At 35.6% G+C, this 22,692-nt stretch overlaps 3 protein-coding genes across 5 annotated transcripts; 1 reads left to right on the top strand and 2 right to left on the bottom strand.

Annotated features, from left to right (window-relative positions):
• Positions 1–78: 78 nt before the first annotated feature.
• On the top strand, positions 79–5,398 carry LOC127979352 (visinin-like). Its single transcript, XM_052584726.1, has 4 exons — positions 79–229; positions 1,248–1,635; positions 5,003–5,114; positions 5,214–5,398. The coding sequence occupies exons 2-4, from the start codon at positions 1,255–1,257 to the stop codon at positions 5,294–5,296; spliced, it is 576 nt and encodes a 191-aa protein (XP_052440686.1). The 5' UTR covers positions 79–229; positions 1,248–1,254; the 3' UTR covers positions 5,297–5,398.
• Positions 5,399–7,434: 2,036 nt separating this feature from the next.
• On the bottom strand, positions 7,435–13,183 carry LOC127979349 (germ cell-specific gene 1-like protein). 3 transcript variants are annotated; one of them, XM_052584723.1, is made up of 8 exons: positions 12,800–13,183; positions 12,020–12,474; positions 11,446–11,669; positions 9,890–10,084; positions 9,224–9,271; positions 8,989–9,147; positions 8,783–8,894; positions 7,435–8,148 (listed from the first exon to the last, which is right to left on the bottom strand). In XM_052584723.1, the coding sequence occupies exons 3-8, from the start codon at positions 11,639–11,641 to the stop codon at positions 7,749–7,751; spliced, it is 1,110 nt and encodes a 369-aa protein (XP_052440683.1). In that variant the 5' UTR covers positions 11,642–11,669; positions 12,020–12,474; positions 12,800–13,183; the 3' UTR covers positions 7,435–7,748. The 3 variants fall into 3 exon arrangements, with proteins under 3 accessions (XP_052440683.1, XP_052440681.1, XP_052440680.1); XM_052584721.1 differs by having other exon boundaries at positions 9,884–10,084; positions 12,016–12,474; positions 12,800–13,182; XM_052584720.1 differs by having other exon boundaries at positions 9,884–10,084; positions 12,800–13,181.
• Positions 13,184–13,599: 416 nt separating this feature from the next.
• On the bottom strand, positions 13,600–22,450 carry LOC127979348 (epsin-1-like). Its single transcript, XM_052584719.1, has 11 exons — positions 22,308–22,450; positions 21,522–21,628; positions 20,787–20,876; positions 20,193–20,348; positions 19,215–19,343; positions 19,014–19,134; positions 18,114–18,280; positions 17,405–17,999; positions 16,917–17,027; positions 15,800–15,952; positions 13,600–15,493 (listed from the first exon to the last, which is right to left on the bottom strand). Exons 3-11 carry the CDS (start codon positions 20,853–20,855, stop codon positions 15,090–15,092), a joined length of 1,905 nt encoding a protein of 634 aa, XP_052440679.1. The 5' UTR covers positions 20,856–20,876; positions 21,522–21,628; positions 22,308–22,450; the 3' UTR covers positions 13,600–15,089.
• Between the last annotated feature and the right edge of the window lie 242 nt (positions 22,451–22,692).

Raw genomic sequence — 22,692 nt, 5'->3', positions numbered from 1 at the left:
AGAATGTGTCTACAATTATTATGGAATTAGTACAGAAAAGAACAGAAGAAAGCAATTGTGCAAAACATGAAATGTAAATCTCGTTCTGGCTGAGCCTTGTGGAATCTTGTTTAATTGACTTAAGTGAGTATGGAGAGGTCGCCGCCTCCTTTATCACTGCCTCATTACTCCTCCAAACTCTAGCTTGATAACTTCCCTTCCATTCTTCATTCTTGATCCACAACCACAGGTAAGCATATTCATTTCATACAAATACAAGACTGATTGATTTCTCTCTAGAGCACAAATACTAATGATCCTAGTGATTTTAATCAGAACTCGCATAATTTTTACTGGTTTGCATCATTGTATTAATATACACTGCATTAAACATTTAAAAACGCATCCCAGTCAGTGGCTTTACTTTTTTTTCTCTTCTTTTTTTTCAGTTGTTTCCTGAGTTTATTTATTAATTTTTTTTTATCTATTTCTCCTTTTTTTGTTCGAGTTCTGTTGACATTACATAAAACCTTGGAAAAAAACCTTTATGAGCCTGTGATTTAGGTTGGGCAAAAAAATAAACTAAATTGCTTTTTGTTTACTGCAGTTCATTAGGACACTTCTGTAATTTAATGACTTAAAAGGCATAGCCACTGATTATATCAACCTTGATAATAGGTGTAATATTGTAATCTATGCACAGCCATAATTTAGTTACAGTTTCCTAATTCCAACGTGCAAAATATTTGGGACATATTTCAGAGGTGAGGTTTTTTTCTTTCTTTCTAAAGAGAGGTACCTTTAAGTCACATGTCGTCTTCTTTTTCTAGTTTTGAAGTGTTTTCATATTTTTTCATCAACACTGACACTAATTTCTCAGCAAACGGCGATAAAGAACAACTAAATGCCAATTTGAGAAACGTTATTTTATTAAGTACAATATAAAAGACTGGGTCAAGATATTAAAATGATAGGGAACCGTCTATTGACTGTCAATGGTCCAGTCTCGCACAATGAATAATAATAATAATAATAAAAGCAACAGAAAATATATGAAATACTTTATGGACTTTATTTCAGGAACACTAAGATGTCTAGTATCGTGGCTTCATTTGAATGAAGTTTAAAGTTTTTGGAGTGAAATACTTGCTGTGTTAATTTATAGTTTTGACTGGAAACTTTGACTGACTAACATCTTTACTAAGGGCATAATTTCAGACCTTTGTTAGTGCATCAGTTTCTTCTATCTATTCTTCTATCACTCAAAGGGAGGTCATGGGAAACGCACAGAGTGGAGGGATTCCCAGAGAGATCCTGGATGACCTCAGGCTGACCACCAGGTTCTCTGAATCTGACATCACCCAGTGGTATGAAAACTTCCAGAAGCAGTGTCCTACAGGTCGCATCACACTACAGCAGTTTGAGGAGATCTACGCTAAATTCTTCCCTGAAAGTGATGCCAAAGCTTATGCCCAACACGTTTTTCGGTCCTTTGACGCCAATGATGATGGGACATTAGACTTTAAAGAGTATGTTGTTGCGCTTCATATGACCTCCTCGGGCAAGTCGACCTTGAAGCTGGAGTGGGCCTTCTCACTGTTTGATGTGGACAAGAATGGTTACGTCACAAAACCTGAAGTAATTGAACTCAGCCAGGTAAGAAAATTATTAGATTTGACATAAATTGTACACAAAAAATTGCTTAAGGAGCTGTTCTCCAACCTAAACCTCCATTCCACCGATTTACTCTATTCCAAATATATCTATCATAGAAATTACTATGAAAATATATCACTATTTATTTGATAGATTTAGCTTAAAGTGTGTCATTTCTATGCCACTAAAGTCACCAAACAGAATAATTCATGCATAATTCATGATTTCTAACAGGCTTCCTTGAACACGCCCCCATCTATATTTGGTCAGACAAACAAATAGCTCTGCCCCCAATAAACTGGTTGAATCAATGTTGATTTAATCACAGAATTCTTCACATGTAATAGTATTTCAAACTTAATCTTTCCTATTTGTTTATTAAGTTAGCCATGCAAATATGATATATCACATAATTTACATAAACTCAAGACAGTAAGGATCACAAGAAAAACTGCATGGTGGATTTAGCAAAATATTTAGATAATTTCAACCATTCACGAATCTACAAAACTAAAATCTCAAGCTTTTTAAAGGTCAGATTCTGATTGGCTGTCAATGTTTTGTTTTTTTGTTTTTTTTACCATTCATCAAAATCGTTCTTAAAGTTTTTGCATAGTATTTTTTCTGTGTTATTTTTATTAGTTGTGTTGTGGAGTTCACAATGTTTGTGGACTTCACTAAACCTTTAGTTAAAAAACACTGACACCCATTGGGAATTCATAATGATTAAACATCATAAACATAAACTCTTACAACTAGGGTTGCTCTGCGAAATGTTCCAGGAGAAAACCAAATATTTTCGAGTTTGGAGTGTGGGCCGAAATGTTTCCCACGCAGATTTAGCTTGTGTTCCAGTTGGTCACACATATAGTACTATGATTTTTATTTACATGATAGATTTTGTTAGCTTGAAGTGTGTCATTTCTGTGCCACCAACGTCACCAAACAGAATTGCATAATTTGTGATTTCAAACAGATTTACTTGAACACGCCCCTATCTGTCATTGGTCAGACAAATACATGGCGACGCCCCCAAATATATTGGTTGAGTTCAGAATTCTTTACACATAATAGTATTTCAAACTCAATATTTCTTATTTATTAAGATTTGTGGGTAAATGTACAGAGACTTTAGGGAGAATTATTAGGGAGTTTCGAGTGGGGGCTAAAATATTTCTTATGGAGATTTCATTCCAGTTTTGGGCTCCAGTTGGTCACACAAATTTGCTGTTAATCATCTATTGCTACATTATTGATAATTAACAGTTGACTGCAAAACTATAGCAAAGTTACTGAATCTCAAGTTTGCCTAGTGTCGGGACACCCCATCTAAGTCATAAGGCACCATGAGTCAGGTCATTTTGACAGTGACGCTTAAAACATAAAGAGAATTGAAAATTAAAGCTGACCTAAGAACAGTGATTAGAAGCATAGAGTGACATCATCCTTAAGCTTGAGCTCTATAAGGACTCATTGCGGAGGGAGGCAGAAGGATTGGGTGGTGGGTACTGTGAGAGAGATAAGCGCTTCAATGTGCAATCAGGATTTAAGACCATGGGCGCAGGGGGATTCAATGACATTTCAACTCTTAAGCCTTCTTCTAAGAAATCGCTGATCAATTTCCCAAGTTGTGTATTGTGTAAATTGTTGGATAGAGATGTTGTAGTATAAATCAATTAGAATAAATAATGTAACTGAGCATCACTGAGAATGATCACTGATTAGCATTCTCAGATGTGCCAAATACTAATTTTGTCTTGTTTATTGGAGTACAAATGGATAGATCACCACAAAATAAAAATTAGTTTGGAATTTACTTTCCTTCTTATCATTTCAAATAAAAATTTCTTTTATGGAACACACAGAGAGAAATGTATCACTGAATAAAGTAAAAATTAATGAGGGTGGTTGAGCTCCAAAAATGATTAAGGTCAAGTCACACAAAGAAAATAACTATAATGACAACTACAGTGTCAACACCAATGCATTATGATGTTCTGTTTTGTCGTCTGAAAATTGTATATTAGATTTCCTTTACATTTACATTTAGCTGACGCTTTTATCCAAAGCGACTTACAATTGCTATACATGTCAGAGGTCGCACGCCTCTGGAGCAACTAGAGGTTAAGTGTCTTGCTCAGGGACACATTGATGTCTCACAGTGGATTCAAACCCAGGTCTCTCCGACCAATGGCATGCGTCTTATCCACTGCGCCAACACCACCCTTTAAATGCTTGAGGTCTTTAAAGTCGTTTGGATTCTGATTGGCTATCAAGGTTTTTTATAATCCATTAGTAGGGCAAAAAAATCAGTCTGAAAGTAATTCCAATTATATTGTTTCTCTGTGTCGCTGTCGTTATAGTTTATCGTCGTATATCGTTCTTGGTGTAAACAGGTCTTACGCACTATATTTCAGGACTTCTGAATTATTTTTGTGTGAACGGACCAAAATGTTAATGGTTATTGAAACCAATAATTACATTTCTGTTTCAGGCTAACACATTTTTCTAATATTTAGTGATTAATGTGATTGGAAGTCTGTTAATTTTAGTCTTTTATTTATTATAGTTTTTTTGCCTTGTATGCTTTGAGTTAGAAGTGCATTTCAGACCTTGCTGTCCTTGTTATCTTGCTAAAGTGCTCAAGTAAGATCGGCACAACTGGCAACATTTCATCTATTTGTATTGGCCTATTGTTAGGTAACTTCAGTTATTTTAGGTTGAGTCGAATCAGCCTGCAAACAAATTACCAAACAAGCAAGTTAAGCTCTAAAGAAGGAGTAAGACATATACAGCACTGAGACCAAACAGATAGGGAGAGGAGGGAATAAATTTAGCACATAGCCTAAACACAATCCATTAAAACTGAGCTAAGCATGGATTACAGGACAAAATAACAGATTTGGAAATAGGTTTGTGCGTCATGAGATGTTATCCAAAGAATAGGTCCATGTAATGGCCAACAACATCTAAAAATAAAAATAAATAAACTAAACAAAATCATAGGTATGTCCTGTACAGCCATTATGACATCAGTTGAACTCTAACTGAACCGAAACAAACATTTTAATAAAGAATACTACACCCTAACATGCAACATGTTGACACCCATAAATTATAATTATATAAAAGCTATAGAACTCTACAAGGTAAAATGTATTACAGGCCCATTAACAAAGACACGTGTAATATACAGATTTAGTATTTTGGCTTTCTAATAGTGGCACAGTAGCCTACTTCAAATATAAATTGTCACTAAAACTATGTGATTCAAATGAAAGTTCCGTATTCACTTGCTGAGATTCGGTGAGTTCAATCAGGCTAAAAACAATGTCATTTGATCCTGGTCTCACTCATTTCCCATCAGGCAATTTTCAGTCTCATACCAAAAGCGAAGCAGGCAAATCTTCCCAGTGATGAGAATACGTCAGAGAAGAGGGCAGAGAAACTCTGGGCCATCTTTGACAAAAAGGATAATGGTAAGTATTTGCTAACTTAAGATTCTTATGATTCCTTTTTAATCGATATTAGCATATAGAGAAAACATTTACAAAGTAAATTCTCTCTCACACATGCAGAACGAGTCGCAGAGGGAGAGTTCATTGAAGCCGTTCAGTCAAATGAGATTGCCCTGCGGCTCATTCAGTACGACCATAAATGACCCATCATGATCATGTTCATGCAAACAGTGGTTTTGCCATGCTTGACTTCCTGTGCATTGGTTGTATATTAAACGCTTTCATTAAAGATGCGCCATCCTTAATTTGTGTGTCGCCATTGTGTTCTGTTAGTTTCACATGTTTTTATTAAAGCAACTGTAAGGCTTTTCCTTTATACTGAAATATCAGTTTCAAAATCAATCTGATGGTACACTTACATCTAATAATATAAATGGCTTCTTTCTGTTTCCCACATTCCCTTGCTTGACGGCAGCAACAAATGCACGTGTAGCTGTCCACCGTAATAGGCTGTTTGCTCATGACATCATTGCTGTGGTGCAAAATTCAGCTAGAGGCATGGAAGTGACTTTCTATAAAGCAATCTAGCAAAAACTCAAAATGATTATGTTTTGCGTCATTACATTTACATTTTGTAATTTAGCAGACGCTTTTACCAGAATTATAAATTGCATTACTGAAGAAACAAACCATTTGGGTGTACATTTAAAAAACAACAGATGTTAAAGCCCATCTTTCAATGGAAGCAATCAAAAAGAGCAATGATATGTAAGTGATATAACAAGTCTCAGTTAGTTTAAACACAGTACACTTAGCAAGGGCTTTTAAATAGAAAAAGAATAGAGCAAACTATAAGAGGTCTTTTATATATATATATATATATATATATATATATATATATATATATATATATATATATATATATATATATATATATATATATATATATATATATATATTGTATAATAAATGAAAAGAAAATAGAACACAAAAAATTAGAAATGTAGTTAGATTTTTAAAGAATATTAGAATAGTGAGTGCTAAAGTTAGGTCAAACAAAGATAGAAGAGAGAGGTTTTAAGCTGATTCTTGAAGATGGCGTTATGGGTGTTCAAGTCGGTCAAATTGAGAAACCACAAGGAGCTTTTCTTGTGTAGGAAAATTTGTTGTTCATAAGGGGGTAAAAGGCAAGAAATTGACTGTAATGCAGGAAAAGTGTCTGGTAACCCCATAGATATGTAACTTATAGGCTATATATCAAGGAAAGTATTTACTTTCCTCCATCTCATCCATTCCGCTTTTCACTTCCTGTTCTCCATCTGAATTTTGCGAGTCTTCAGAATCACGTTATTGCAACAGTGAATTCTTCTCATTAAGGCACTCCAAAGTTGCAAAAATACACAAAACTACATACAGTTGCTTTAAGTAAAAGATACCTATTTTAAAAATAGTTGAAATATTCTATTCTATTCAGTTTGCCTGTAATTTCTATGTTGAGGGTATGTTTGGTTTCCGTCATGCATTTGTTGAATTAGAGGTTTGTTTGCCACATAGGCCTAACTTATAACTCTATTAGTCTTTTTTAGATTGCAGTTTGAATTCGGGTTGATGAATGCCATTGTTTAGTGTCCTTTTGAAATTGTTGAATTATTCTCTCATATTAAGATATGGTGTCATTTCATTGTATGTTAATCCAAACAATCTTCTTAGGGTTTATATTTCACACTATATTACATTGTGTTATTGCAACAGTTGTGTAAAGATTTTTTTTTTTCTCTCCAGACAGAATATTACATATTACAGGTTAGTTATTGATTGAATGGAACATTAAACAGTAACACATGTAATTATGTGTTGTGTATACTCTTACCATAACTTGAATATGTATGCTGTTACATGACCATCACGGAGTGAATATTGGCTTAAAAACAAAGTAAAAAAAAACTCCTCTCTTTGTTTTGTGATTCTGATTTTCTTCTCTCCATCTCTCACTTTATCTCTGTGTCTTTCTGGGGAGATTATTCACATAATCTTCTGTCAGGCTTTTGAAAGCATCTGTCTAAAGCTGCTGGTATTCCTGTTTTTCCTGTCTAAAGCTGCTGGTATTTATTTATTTCTTTTTTTTTGTAATCTGTCCACCGTCTTGTTGTATATTCAGATTATCTGATATATTGTGCTTGGGGGATCTTATTGAAAGCTCAAAATATAATAAAGTGAAGAACGATTGTACAGATTGACACAACCTAGAAAGTCAGACGTGATCCAAACTAAATTGAAAGTGTAAATGTTCTCAGAACTCATGGAGCTAAAACTCTACATCTAAATCATGTGAACACAAACATATTGGAAGATTTTTTTTACTATTATTGTACAAACAGTAAAATAAACATCAAGACCTACATTTCAAATTGACACAAAAGTTCCCACTCTTGCATGCAGGACATGATTTACATTGAATAATAAAATTACAGTCCAAAATGACTCACGTCTAGTATGCTGATTACATGAATACATGGATATTTCAACACCTGTGGAGCATGTTAACTTCTTTTTTGAAGGCCTAACCAAAATATGGATCTAAATTAGAAAATGATATGCATTTAAACATGGTCACTGATACTGTTGATGATGAAGGATGTCCTGAAGGTGTTCTCCTCAACACATTTCATCATTGCCTTCCCTCTCTAATGCATTCTCCACCTCATCCATTTCTCTCTCGCAGTCCTCGCATCCCTCTCTCCCACACCCCCCCACTAGTACTAGTCCATGAGGACTCTTTGCCCCCACCATACCCCCTCCAGACACATCCTCCCCGGGGCTCCATGAGGTGTCGATAAACGCACCCTGCTGGCATTGCTGAACGAGGCGACTGACGGAGTAGAGGCTCTCACCACCGGTTGTGATGACCTCATCATAGGGGGGCGCGTGGCTGGCAGCACGGGCCTCCTCCAGACGGATCCGAGCACGGTGCTTCATCTCAATCAGGGTTTTGGTGTAAGAGTTCAAAGTGAATACAGCTGCTGCCATGCAACAGCTGAAGGAGATCCACGCCATGCTGGGGAAGAAGCACCATTGTTTCAAATTATTTGTCTTAACACCCATTCAAAAGTTTGGGGTTGGTAAGATTTTGTAAGGTTTTTGAAAGAAGTCTCTTATTTTCACCAAGACTGCATTCATTTAAAAACAGTAATATTGTAAAATAGTATTATAATTTACAGACACTGTTTTATATTGCAATATACTGTAAAATGTCATTTATTCCTATGATGCAAAGCTGGAATTTTTTAACCACTGGGGGAAATAATGTATACTGTCAGAATAACATTTAATATTTGATCAATTATTATTTTTAAATAAATTGAATATATATATATATATATATATATATATATATATATATATATATATATATATATATACACACACACACGATAGGTAAAAACTGATAGCCTGAATGCACTGTAAGTCGCATGTTTGGATAAAAGCGTCTGGTAAATGCATACATTTTTAATAAATTTATCTATCTATATATATCTATATCTATATATCTATATTTATATATATATCTAATATAGATAATAATAATATATATATTATCAATGTTACTGCTGATTTTTGGAGACCACTGTTTATTGTCTGGTATTTGAAAGAAATAAAGATATAAAGATGGATTAAAGATGGAGACTTACGCAAATGACCAGCCATAGTCCCACGTCTGAGGTCTCCAATCTTTGGGCCCAATGCTGACAGTCATCTGAAATACTGTTGTATACATCATATGTGCCACCATTCCCATCAGACCTGATATGTAGAAAATATATTGTTCTCCCTGTTTGTCTCGGTTAAATACTGATAAAAAAACATATTTTTTTTCTTAAAGCTAACAGAAACCCACCAGACAGCACGGTGCAGATGGCAGCAAAAGCATTGATCTTGAGTGCATACATGTCCTTATTCAGACACAAGAGCAGCAATTCCACCCACATCAGAAGAAAACCCATCGCCAGAAGGCTGATGTATGCAAATTCTGATATCACTGAGAGCCACAGAACTCCTACAGGATGTGAAACAGAATCAGGGATGAGCTATTTCATGCCAATTTCTGTATCTATACCTCTTAAACATCTCACCTTGTGTTTCTCCAGGGGTCAGCTCAATGAAGCTCCGACATTTCTCACCTGTGAAGAATAGGCGCAGTCTTTGCCAACTGTTTCTTGAGGAAAGAATCTATCTATCTATCTATCTATCTATCTATCTATCTATCTATCTATCTATCTATCTATCTATCTATCTATCTATCTATCTATCTATCTATCTATCTATCTATCTATCTATCTATCTATCTATCTATCTATCTATCTATCTATCTATCTATCTATCAATTATCTTTAAAAACAATGATGTGCATTATGTAACTTAAGAAACTTGCAGCCTAGTCCTCTGAGCTGTGTAAGACTGTCTTGTTGTAGCAGCTGTTGAGAACTGGGGTGACCCCATGGCAGTTAAATACGGAACAGATGTCCAAAGGGACTGAATCAGGACATTCGTATCAAGAACAGCTTTGACAGTTTGCCATATGACAGTAGTTGCTTTATGAGTTAAAAGTGTGCTTTACTCATTTTCTTTGAACCTGAATTGAATTCCATTCATTGGAATTTGATATAAAGTCTCCAGCTAAACAGCTGCAAAATGACTGTCAATAAAAGTGAGTTTTGATGATTTATCACTTAACATCATCATTTAAAGCTGACAGATATCAGAAAGAAGTATACTGAAAAACTGGTGCTCACCAGTACCGTCATTGTGTTTCTCACAGGACAACCAGAAGCCAGTGTGAAAGTAGCGCTGCATGTATTTGTCTTCACCCGTCTCCCAGATGTAGTGAACTGCATTTGCTAGATTATTGGCTCTCATACGGGCCAGTTCCTCCTCCTGCTTGGGGGACATTGTCACATTGGAGTCTGCTTTCTTGGGGTCTGCTGTTGGGACCTCTGTGGAAAGAAGGAGAACTGAATGGAGAAGGCTGGAGAACTGAATAAAAGAACAATGAGAAATAAAAAGGGATTGATTGAATGCGTCAAATCTATTTTGTACGATTATACAAACACACATACTCTATCGTTTTTGCTTTCGACTAGAACTGTGCAGTGGACACTGATGGCTCTGTTTCCCAAGATATCTCTTATAATAATGTAATTGTTCAGTTCATCTAAAGCAAAACCTTTAATTTTGAATCCTTCATAATGTTCAGATTTAGTGATAATCTCCCTCAGTGTAAGAGGGGTTAAAATGATCTGTTAGATCTGTAGAGGTTTGACCTGGAAGATTACACTACAGCAAGTACTGACCTGTAAATCTATGATCTTTACAGTTTGAAAGTGCAGTAGGTTATTTTCAGGGGATAAGCTTCTTTTTTTTTTTTTTTACTGTGGTTATGAGTATGAGTTTTAAAGAACACATCTGTCTCTGTGATCAGGCTGCACTCTTTACACTTCTTACTAAATGTTAGTCAAGTGTGTTATGCAATGACTAGGACTGGGAGCTTATTCCAATTTCATTAAAAAGCAATACCAGAACAGAATGATGTTTCGGTTTTGTTACAGGTTGTGTATTCTGCATTGACGCAAGCACAATGTCATACAAAAATTCCCCTGACAGTTTTATTCAACACCGTAACCCAATCAAAATTAAAAACCACCGAATAAAAAAATGATTGCCACTTTTTATTTCACAGTTCACAATTTTCTCAAAATTGCAGGTTCATGTCTCGCAATTATTTTTTTCTCACAATTGCATGATATCAACTTGCAATGGCAAATTATAAAGTCAGAATTACAAGATATAAACTCAATTCTGAGAACATATCATTTGTATTCCAAGGCAAATGAATCTTGTGAACCAGTTCTTTTAGTGAATTAAAAACATGCTACGCAACCAGTGTAGCTTCATGAATATATGACTCTTGAATGAATGAACAGATTCTTTTTACTGAATCAAACACATCATGAACAGGTAAGCACAATTCCCAAACAAAATGTTCTGATGAGTCCGTTTTTTTTTTTTTAATGAATCAAACACATACAAAATACACAAAATACACACAATAAAAGGAGCTGTAAAGGCATTTCTGGTTCCAAGGAAACCTTCCACCATAAAAAAAGTTTCCTTTTAGTGAAAACATGTTCTTTAGATAATATGTTAATAAAACTAGGAAAAGTTATTTTATTTAAGAACTGTTCACTGAAAGGTTCTTTGGAGAAACCAAAAAAAAAAAAGTATGATTCTATGGCTTTGCTGTGAAACCTTCCTTTTGTAATCTTTATTTTAAAAGTGTAGTTACACCACTTCTTACCAGTTGTGTAGGGCTGGCTGTTGTTCTGCCCGCAGTTCTTCATTTTGACCGGTGACAGACAGAGAGGTTTGACCACTTTATGTGTCCCCTCGCACCAGTATGAGGTACAGAAGGCCAAAACGGACAGCGCTAGGGCCAGAGAGGTCAGCGAGAGAGACAGCAAGGACCGATTCCTGCGGGACAAATGCTCCAACATGGTGGACTGACACAGACAGGACCAGATACTGCAATTTACAAAGAAAAGACAACATTCAGATACTAAGAAAGAAGCGTTGTGTGCATTTCCATCTACAAATGAAATCAGAGTGAGTAAAGATGGGCCGAGGGAAAGGGAAGAGCAACATAAATGTGGTCAGTTGTGTATGGGAAAGCAAGATTATTAAACCTTAGAAGAAATGATTAAAGTGGCAGACCAGTGTCAAAATGTCACAAGTCAGAGAGGAGGAGTTTACATGAGCGGAAACGACTAGAAATTGAAAAAGCAAAGGCAGAATTAAAGGTCAGTGGAAGTGAGATGATGAGCAGAGGATTTAAAGGAAATAGGACAGATGTGAGCATGTGAAAACACACTTGCCAGTGCCTTAGGTTTCCATATAAAAATGTCTTGGGTGAAAAGCAGAAACGGATCAGTAGGTGTTAAACATGTTCCCTTTGTCTACGACCAACAAATGTGGCCAATACGTCCTCAAAGGCAATGGAGATGAGGCAGATGATCACGAATCTTCATGCTGAACATTCAGAGGTGTTTATGTTCTTCAGCTCAGCACGTAGATGAAATTGGTCACGATAAGTCATGCAGTCAATCAAGAAAGACCGTGTTCTTCTCTTTGATTTTGCCCATCTCTCACCTGGTCTCTTTCTTGGAGAGATTTACCGAGATTTTCGGAGAATTCCGTTCTTATTGTATGTCTTAATCACCAACATCCATTTCTTTGTAATCCTTTCTTTGTAATCCTTCATGATCTCCTCATGATCTGTGAGAGAAAGGTACATCTGTCTCTCCTGGTCTGTCAAGAGACCTCCAGACACCTAAGCAACAAACCACATTATCAAGACAGAATAAGTATTATGAAGTCTGATCTATAAATGTAATAATTTACATTTATATTTAAATATATATGATATTTAAAAGAAACATTTCACACAGATTTTTTAATAATTATGATCACATAAGGAAAAAATAGCATTACATCAAAATATTTGCAGATATATGGTGCACTTCTATTTATTGTTATTTTATAAAAAAAATATTGTTAAAAAGTAAAGGCAAAATGCACACACATAAAAGCTGTCAAATATATATATGCATTATCAAAAAATGTAATTTAGACAGGAAAAAAGAAATGCAACCCACCTGTACTTCAGCTGTAAAGACACTTCACCTCTGTTTCACTTCTATTACTTCACTGTCTCTCACTGTGTTTTCTTTTATTCATTCTCAACCTCGACTGAATGTTTGTGACAAACCCACCCAGATTTCACTTAATCCGCCCAAGTCCATCTGTTCCTTCGATTCTGCCTCTTTCTATAGTTCCATTTAAATATCTCTCTCTCGCTCTCTTCGCCTCCAACCAGGTTCCATTCATCTCCTCCATGTGGGACTGTTGAATTAAATGGTTATCTTTAGATGTACACAGTGTCAAGTACTCCTAAGCACATGTATTTTGTCCTTTCTATAATCTTAAGAGCTTTACAGATTACATTTTATTGTCCTGGACTGCATCCAAAACTAAGCAATTTAACTACAGATGTGCTTAGAAATGCTTTCTTTCTCATCAGTTAAGGGATACAGTAGCCTAATGGTTAAAAACTGCTATTCCAGTTGTTGCAGGTTCAGTGCCAAGAAATGGCATCACGATAATGCAGTTTGTCTGCAGGAAATTGCTCTGATAATTTAACAATTAAATAAATATTATTTTCTGAAACCTTTGCATCTTTATGAACACAGCGGAGCATGGGTCTGGACATATATTCCAGCACGGATCCCCCTTCTGTTTAAAACGGAGTAGTGCAATGGCATAACTCTGCTGGGCTCTTCCTCAAGGTTTTCTGAATTATTGTCTGTGGATAATCGATATGCTCTTACAGGCTCCTGTTTAAAAACGGTCAAACATGCGCTTACATAAATAATGAAGCCACTAGAATGGAATGAACTCTTTTCAATGATCTTGTCACTTTATTCTTGAATTGTGCACTTTCACAGGTAACACCACAGGCTTACCATAGCTGATTAAATAAATAAATATATTCGTAATAAAAAATAAAACTGTAACTGAACTTACAATTATAGTCAATATGGAAAAGTATGCTTTCTTCATCCATTTCTGAATTCTAATTATGATGATTTTACTTATCTTCCAATACCTTCTTCATTGACAGAACAGCAGTAGAATTCTGACAGAATGGCATAAATATCAGGATCAAAACAAGTCGGAAATAAATAAATAAATAAATATAAACTACACTAATAAAAAATAAATGGAGACGGATCTTAATAAACCATTTTTTCAACTTTAGATCAATATTCAAAGGAGTTATCCTTCTCTTCACCAATTGTTAATTTACTGCAGTAAACAACAGACAACAAACATTGTGCATTATTCGTCACTTGCTGCCTTCAGCAGATTTGTTTTGATATTTACCACAGAATAGACCCAAACCACACACATATTCAAACATTTAAACACAATCAATCAATCAATAAATATGTAAAAAGCAATGTGGTCGTCAAGTATTAGGACACTCAAAATGTTCATTCATCCCATACCGCTTCATATAACATAACCAACTAATGCATTAAAAATGTTTGTCTCTTATCATATTAATCACTACAAGCCACATTTAGATTTTCCAGTGTTATACAGAAAAACGCTTATGGAAACGTTTATGGACACTGATGCAATAGAAAGCAAATAAAACAACAACAACAACAACAACAAAAACAAATATATTCAATGCTAGTTATACAAATTAAAATGCAAAAGTACATCTGCGTCTCTTACTTTGAGGCTTCCTTGGAAACTCGGGTAGGTTTGGGAATAAACGTCTGATTGTTCCCTCTTTTTTCCAGAAAAGAATCCAGGAATTCTTTCACTCGTTTATCCAGGAATGTTATCAGAGAAGTATACACTACTGCTCAAAGATCTTTTTGGGGACTCACCAAGGCTGCATTTATTTCATTCTTTGAACAGCAAGAAAACTACAACATTCATTTGAAATGAAATAAGAGTATTTTATAAATATTTATTCGAAGGAATCTTTTGCATCAATGTAAAATACTTTACTGTCCTTGCTGAACAAAAGTATAATATGTATATTACTGACCCCAATCTTTTGAACAGCAGTGTATATCCAAAATCTGCCATGGTAGATATGACAGCTTTCCTAAAACGTTTAAGAACGACACCTTTATGTATTCTAAAACATCACCTGCTTCAATTTCTCATGCCATCATATTGGAAAGGTTGGGTATGCATGCCGCCCCCCCAAAAGAAAAATGTATTGTTTTATATACTTACAGTATATTGTTGCTCATTAATATTTAAATATTTGCACACACTTATACACACACATAATCAGCTAGGATTGATGAAGTGGTTGGGGAAAGGATAAGGCTAGGGATCAATGGATGCTGAATGGAGAACTCAAAAAATGCTATTGCCTTTCCCAGTCGCCCCAGTTCCAGTGCCCCAAAGCAATGGAGGACGCTGAAGAACTGGAACTTGTTGGGTAGCCGGTCCTGTGAGGGACATAGCAGATAACTCACCAGTAAGAGTGCCTGCAGTGCTGGGTTGAAGCATTCTAGTGTTAGGCATGGAAAATCTTATGTTGGACACGGTCAAAGCTGAAAGGCTTGTATTCTGGCTTGGAGACGCCATATGGGCGGCAGGCACACTGAATGTTGTGTTTAGGGTTGACAGGCCACTGGAACAAGCTGACATGGAGTTAAAACCAAAATAATTTGGGTTTGAAGGCTGTGCTGTTGAACCACTTGTATTGGACACGCTGCCGCCCAATGGCCAGGTCATGCCTGCGGCTGGCAAATATCCTGGGAAGAATGACAGTTGAAATTGCAAACAAAAAGGGATGATGGGTGATGGGGACGAAGGGAGAAGGGAAGTGGATAGCATATAGAAGCAGGGATAAAGAAGGTTGAGATGGGATCTACATCAGCTACGTACAGGTTATGTTTCACATGACTATATGTACTCTAGGCCTGAAAAACACTGCGTCACAAACACTCAAAAATAAACAGATACTATACAGTGCATCTCTCTCTCTCTCTCTCTCTCTCTCTCTTTCTTAGTTGCTCTTATTGTCAATGTCTCTCTCTTTCTCTCTCAGCCCTCCTTACCGGGGGCTTTTTGGACGGGGATGGTGTTGAGAGGGGGCTGTTTAGGTTTGGGCTTGACTGACATAAGAGAGTCCAAGTCCACCAATGAAGCACCTTCTCCAAGGAACGACGCCGGCTTTTTGGTCTCCTCAGCAGGTTTTGTAGCAGTGTCACCTATCGATAGTAAAAAAACAAAAAAAAAAACTTTTATTAAAAATCTTAATGACCTTGTGCTATTGAAAAAAAGGGAAAAGTACTTGAATTAGCCTTACTTTTGAAAAAAAGTCTGAAGTCAGTAATATATTTTCTGATAATATAAGTATACTTGTATTTAGCAAGGATGCAGTAAATTCATTAAAAGTCACAAGATTTTTTTTTTTTTTTTATAATTGCTGTTCTTTTAAACTCTCTATTCATCAAAGCATTAAAAAAGATAGCACAAAAACGTGTAATAAAAAAAGAAAAAAGTAAACTTTAAAAAGTTGCACTTTTTAATATGCATGTGTATATTTGGCTGATTGTTGTAGATTTAAATAGCAAATAAGAATTGCTCAAATTAATGTATATTTTGAGACAAAGGTCTTTTCTTAATGATTTTCAACGATTTTTTAAGATAATTACAGCAACAGTTTTTAAATAACAAAAGAATATGCCAAAATATTGTATTGGGGGTAAAAAGTGTCCCTGCTGTTGAGGCTAAAGGCACAGTAATTAACATGATAATTAATTGACGGCTGACTTTTTCATTTGTTGACATGACATTGTTAGATTCAGATGGTAAATATCATGTTATGTTGGGTGTCCATATTAGAGATAATCACCATGTTTAGAATGAAATCATCATATTTAAAAATATGATATTAATCATATCACATAACAAAATATAATTTGTTGTACTTGTACTACTGTTTCTGTATTTTAAAATATATGTTTACATGAACATATTTTATTGACAATATATTTATTGAACAACAATTAATTCCTTTGTTTTTCAAAATAAGCAGAAAATAGTACAAACTCTGAGTATTAAGTATTAACTTGATACAAGCGTATATATTTTTTCTGCAATTATACATTTTAAGCACAGTGAATAACACATTATTTCTTAAAGTGTGCCTTTAGCCCCGTTGTACCCTACCGTTCTCAGAGGAACCACCCCACGGATCTGATCTGCCTTCATCACCGAAAGGGTCACCAGTTGGAGCTGATGGGGCACCCCAGGGGTCATTTGCAGTAGGGGGTGAAGAAGCTGGGAATAAGTAAAACAATGATTAGACAGCAAGTGTGAAAATACATTTTTTGACAATAATGCCATCTCAAAATACTGTTTCATTAATGCTGCTATCTATATTTACAATACCATTCAAAAGATTTTGGTCAGTAGGATTTTACGATGGTAAGTCACCAAGATGCATATGTATTATTTTGTCAATTATTTTAATCAAAATAATTGACCTTTTTGCTAAATAAAAATAAAATATTTTAAAAACTCTTACTGACTCAACTTTTGCATGACTGGTTAAGTTCACTAATGAGGAAGTAATTCTCAGTCAGACAATAAAAAGCTCCTTATTAGTGAACACTGAGGTGTGTTGTCCTGGTTCTTCAGTCCAGTCGCTCTCTTACCTGCTGTGCCCCAAGGGTCATTATCTGCTTTTGAACCATCACCAAATGGATCAGATGTAGCTGATGATGCTTCTAATGGTGCCCCCCAGGGGTCAGACGCTGCAGGTGCTGAATCCTGCACACTATCTGCAGGTGTCCCCCAAGGATCTGACACTGCTGCGTCAGAGTCTTTCGCCGTTTCGGATGGGGCCCCCCAAGGATCGTTTGCTGACGGGGCTTTATCCTCTGAAAATCCAGCAGAGTTGCCCCATGGGTCACTGGCGGCAGGTGGAGAACTTTTTTCTGCATTCGAAGATCCTCCCCAAGGATCACTGGAAGCAGGTGGAGAATCGTTCTTGGTACTGGCAGATGCTCCCCATGGATCACTGGATGCAGGTGCGGATCCGTTTGTCCCATCAGCAGATCCACCCCAAGGATCATTGGTACCTTGATAGGACTCCTTCATCTCAGCAGACGGTGCCCCCCACGGGTCGTTGGTAGCAGGGGTGGATTCGTTGGATACTTCAGATGGGGCTCCCCAGGGATCCGAGCTGGATGGAGGTGCTGCTGTCGCTGCTTTTTCCCAAAGATCTGGCTCTGTGTCACCCTCCTTTGCCTGAATCCATAAATTTCTATTATATCAGCTTGGACAGTCAAATAATGGTCAGATAATATGATCTTACTCAATATTACTCTAAGTTTCTCTGAGTACTTGATAAGTCTGTCTCACCCGTCTCTCTGCCTCTTTCCTCTCAGCCTCCAGACGTTTCTGCTCCTCCTTCTTCTTGGCCATAGCGGCGGTCAGATCGGCCACAGATGGGATGTTGTCCAGGGAGGGCAGCCCTGTATATGGCGGGATCTCTGGCTTTTCTTTTTCTGGTCCTGTAGCGGAGGATGCTTAGAGAGAAAAATGAATAAGTAAAAAAAGAAACACAACAATTCAAATGTTTGTGGTGTGAAATTAAAAATATTGAAAATACATTGCTTTAAGACATTTATGGTGTTACAAAATACTTCTATTTCAAATAAATACTGTTCTTATTTCGATTCATCAGAGAATTCTGAAAAAAGAAAAAAATAATAATTTGCAGGATAGCTTTGCCATCACAGCAATAAATTACATTAGATTAAATTACACTTTAAGATATATTCAAGTAGAAAGCTACTACTTTAAATTGTAGTAATATTACACAATATTTCAGCTTTTACTGTATTTTTATTAAAATAAAAAGAGCATTTAAGGCTTCTTTTGAGAAAAAAAAGGTTACAAAAAAAATACAATAGACGTGGGTGGTTATTATAGTTCATATAACTTGTTTATGGTGAATACAAGTTGTGTGTGTTATATTCATGGTGCTTCTTGTGTCCTTTTGAGGGGTTTCCTATTTACAAGTACCCACTTACTGTATGTTATATGGAACAGTCTTGACAAAAAATTAGCAATTCATGACTGAATTTTCATTTTTTGGTCCACTGCCTCTTTAATTATATTTAACATGTAAAATGGACACTGAAATGAATTGTAATATTATGTGAACTTTCACTGTATGCAAGACAATAGGTGTGTAACAAGTTGTAAACAAAGCTCCGTGTCTGTTTTCTTGTAATGCTCTTGGTTTGTGAGTCTTACCATTGGGAGTCTTTGTCAGCTTGTCTTTTGTCTTCAAAGCAAAATCTCTCTCCTCTTTCCGCTTTTCCTCATCTTCAATCAGCACTAACACTATCTTAGCCTTTTCTCTCACATTCACTCCCTAGAAAAGAGTAAATCCATTAGTGACAATCTGCCATTATTAATGTAATGAGTTTAGAACAATCAAGTATTTGGCAGTACCTGGTCCTTTCCATCCTTGTCTGTGAAGCGAAATTCTGTTAGGGCTTTGATAATGTGAATGTTCTCCTCACACTGTTGAGGGATGCGGTCAGAGCCCGTTTTCAAAAGATATTCAAGAAGAGTTAAAGACTGTGGAAGAAGAAGAAAAGGGAAAACATGATCTATCAGGTGTACTGACAATCCTTAATAGATAGAAGTTTGGGCTCATTGGGTTTTTTTTACTTTTTTTGAGATAAGTCAAAAACACAGACTGACCAAAAACAACAACTTAATATATCGGTTTTCAATTTTAAATCTATTTTAAAATGTCATTTATTCCTGTGATGGCCGAATTTTCAGCATCCAGTCCTCAGTGTCACATTATGGATCAGAAATAATTTGATGATTTGCTGCTCAAGAAACCATGATGCAGTTTTTCCAGCATTCTTTTGAGTTTTAAAGCACAGAATTTATTAGAAAAATACATTTTTATAAGTCTTTACCGTGACTTCAGATCAATTTAATGCATCCTTGTTAAATGCATGTTATTTTTCTAAACTTACTGGCCTGGTAATACTATTTTACCACTTATATTATACAAATAATGTGTTTTATTATTCTAGTTTTAAATATTAATAATAACACATATTAAAGGGTGTTACTAAGGTGTTTTGGGCCATGCCATTCTGCGTGATATATCACTAGCAAACATGAATAAATATAAAGCATAACTAAATCTCTCTTTCTACACCTCTCTCTCAACAAAAGCCATAAGTAAACAACAGAGGAAGAAACATCATGGCAGTGAAGCTGAATGGAAAATCCTGCCTGCACATAACCAAACACTGCAGCGGCTGCAACAATGGACCTGCTGACAGGAAAGAGCCAGCCACTGATCACGAAACATGATCAGCTGTCACAACGATCACTTGCTATAAATATTCAAACAGTCTGAGCAAGCAAAGACTCTGGTTCCTTAAACCTCTCTCCTTCACTCACCTTGTACACGTGCCTCCAATTCTTGTCATCATTGAGACGCTTCCAGAGCATGCCCACAATCTCGTTACAGGCCACCACATTGTAGGTTAGATCCGAGATGTCGGCCATCTGGGAGCTTGATGGCCCCCAGGGGTCATTAGAAGTCGCTTCTCGAACCTACACCACATATCCAACAACTAAAGTTTCACTAGGCTATATATACACTCTATATACAATGAACACATCAGTTCACTATATATATATATATATATATATATATATATATATATATATATATATATATATACCCTTTATTTCATTGATAAGAGTTTCATAAACATAGATAAAATGTATTTACAGTGGATTCCACAATTTACTATGCAAAGAAAACATGAGGTCACTCAGGTGACCACAATGTAGAAAACAACTGTAAGAAATGTTTATTGTCCATGCAGTTTTATAAACTAGTTTTAAAAACAAAATAGGCAGTATATGGCTGAATAAAACTGATATATATAAGTGTTAGTAGTACTGCAGCAGTGTCACCTTGAAAGTAAAAAGAGATGACAGAAGACTGAGAATAAAATGTGCAATAAAAATGCAAGTGAAACTTACCTTGACCTCTGCCTCAGAGAAATTCTGGACCAGATTTTTCAGTTGCCGCCGCAGCATTGAGTGAGTCATGATGGCGGTTTTGTCCTAGACCTTTTTAAGAAAGCCATAATCTTTTAAACTTGCACAACACTAAAATGCACATTATATTGTACAACAAATATGCTCTTAAATAAAACAGCTTATTTTATAACACATTTCATAATTATTGTTAGATAACTTTGATAATTAGGAAACAGAGGCTTTATAATATGGCATAAGGCAATATTGTTTCTGTTATTTACTCAATTCATAATAGAAGGTATAATTCAGAGCAGTCTTATTTCAGGATATTTATACTATTGTAATATATCTTAACATTTGAATCAGCTTTTAAGATTTTGTTTTAATTTTAATTTAACATTATTTTTAATTTAGGCAATTTTGCAGTCATTTGTCATTCTTTTGTCATTTGTATTTTTGATTTTATTACAATATTTTATTTGTGTTTTAGTTTGAATTATTTTAGTCTATCAAAATGAAGATGAGAAATGTTGCCTTGGCAACTAGAAAATAAGCTGAAAATAAGCTTTTTAAAGAATATTTTATTTCAGCAAATGTTTATTTTATTATAGAACTTTTTAAAAATTATTTTAGTTGTACACCTGCTATTATGAATAAGTAATTAATTAAACACACACGTTAACAAAATTAAAAGGATATGCAAAGCCATTCATTTATTTATTTTTCTCCACTTACCTGCTAAATAAAGGATGTAGGAATGGCTGCTGACCGAGTTTCTCAAATTGCTGACAGGCACTTCAGTCCATGAGCTTCTCCCTATGGTACCTTTATGACCTATAGATCTTAAATACGAGAAAAAAATGCTGTAATATCCTGCTGTTTTAAAAAAAGAGTTCACCCAAACATTCTCACAACGTTTGTTAAAAAATATATATATATGATACTATCTTGTATTTACAACAGCATTTTTCATTTGTAATAGCTATAGAGTATTATTTGTAATTTTAAAATCAACAGCCAACATCTTTTCAAACAGCATCATCCTGCCATCAAAATACTGCTTGATTTTATGCTATTTTCAGCAGCAAATCCAGCCTGAGCTGTGAATATTTGCCAAATGTTGATTGATTTATTTAGCAGTAGTGCAGACAGACATCTTACCAATGCTGCAGAGACCAAACACCTTTCAATGTGTGCTTGAAAGCATTATATTATCACAATCACTACAACAAACATGAAGATATAGCACTAGTGAGCTGTCATATACAATAAACTGCGACAATGTCGCATCATACAGATCTGATCGTGCCCTGACTGTAATTTGACACCTGCAAAAGCTGATTTTGGTGAATGAAGAAGAGCCATCGCCTTAAAAACAGCATAATAATAATGCATGACCATATACTGCGCCTTAGCTAAAGGTTTAACATTACATAGAGCATCTCTTCTAACGTCAGATCGAAGACAACATTTCTGACTGATGGATACAAAAATATACATAAATGTTTTTAATATACCAACCTTATGTGAGAATGAACTGAAGAGACGACGATAGGCTTTTCTAGATCCTAGCGGAAATTTCCGCTTCCGTTTACGGCTACCTGTCAAAAGACGAACGCAGCCCAAGCCTCTTACTAAATATTCATGAGATGGGAGAGGCGGTTAGCCAGCTGGTTAGTGAATATTTATGAGCAGGCGTGGCTTTGTGGAAACCCACAAGGGTAAACAAACCTGCCAGAATTTGTTTTTGCTTTTCATTAAAGCCCTTCGACAATAAATAAGAGACAATAAACGAATTATACATAAATTATGAATTTAAAGGGTTCGTCAAATCTTCTACTTGTGGGACACGAACAGGCGATGAGAAATCCGCTAATCCCAACATCATGGTGGCTAATGCACCGAG

The sequence above is a fragment of the Carassius gibelio genome, chromosome B19 (assembly GCF_023724105.1).
Source record: "Carassius gibelio isolate Cgi1373 ecotype wild population from Czech Republic chromosome B19, carGib1.2-hapl.c, whole genome shotgun sequence".
Lineage (NCBI taxonomy): Eukaryota > Metazoa > Chordata > Actinopteri > Cypriniformes > Cyprinidae > Carassius > Carassius gibelio.
Note: the sequence above shows the minus strand (reverse complement) of the source record. Positions and strands in the feature narration are given on the sequence as shown.

Bases quoted from the DNA above. Each gene is read 5' to 3' on its own strand.
- LOC127979349 (XM_052584721.1), bottom strand. From the start codon at position 11,641: ATGTTGGAGCATTTGTCCCGCAGGAATCGGTCCTTGCTGTCTCTCTCG. The intron at 8,895-8,988 runs GTGGGTTTCTGT...TCTACATATCAG, and splicing joins CATCTGCACCGTGCTGTCTG to GTCTGATGGGAATGGTGGCA. The intron at 8,149-8,782 runs GTAAGTCTCCAT...CTTCTTCCCCAG, and splicing joins GACTATGGCTGGTCATTTGC to CATGGCGTGGATCTCCTTCA.
- LOC127979348 (XM_052584719.1), bottom strand. From the start codon at position 20,855: ATGACTCACTCAATGCTGCGGCGGCAACTGAAAAATCTGGTCCAGAAT. The intron at 19,135-19,214 runs GTACTGCCAAAT...ACTCTTTTCTAG, and splicing joins ACAAGGATGGAAAGGACCAG to GGAGTGAATGTGAGAGAAAA. The intron at 18,000-18,113 runs GTGAGACAGACT...TTATGGATTCAG, and splicing joins GGAAAGAGGCAGAGAGACGG to GCAAAGGAGGGTGACACAGA.
- LOC127979352 (XM_052584726.1), top strand. From the start codon at position 1,255: ATGGGAAACGCACAGAGTGGAGGGATTCCCAGAGAGATCCTGGATGAC. The intron at 1,636-5,002 runs GTAAGAAAATTA...ATTTCCCATCAG, and splicing joins AAGTAATTGAACTCAGCCAG to GCAATTTTCAGTCTCATACC. The intron at 5,115-5,213 runs GTAAGTATTTGC...TCACACATGCAG, and splicing joins CTTTGACAAAAAGGATAATG to AACGAGTCGCAGAGGGAGAG.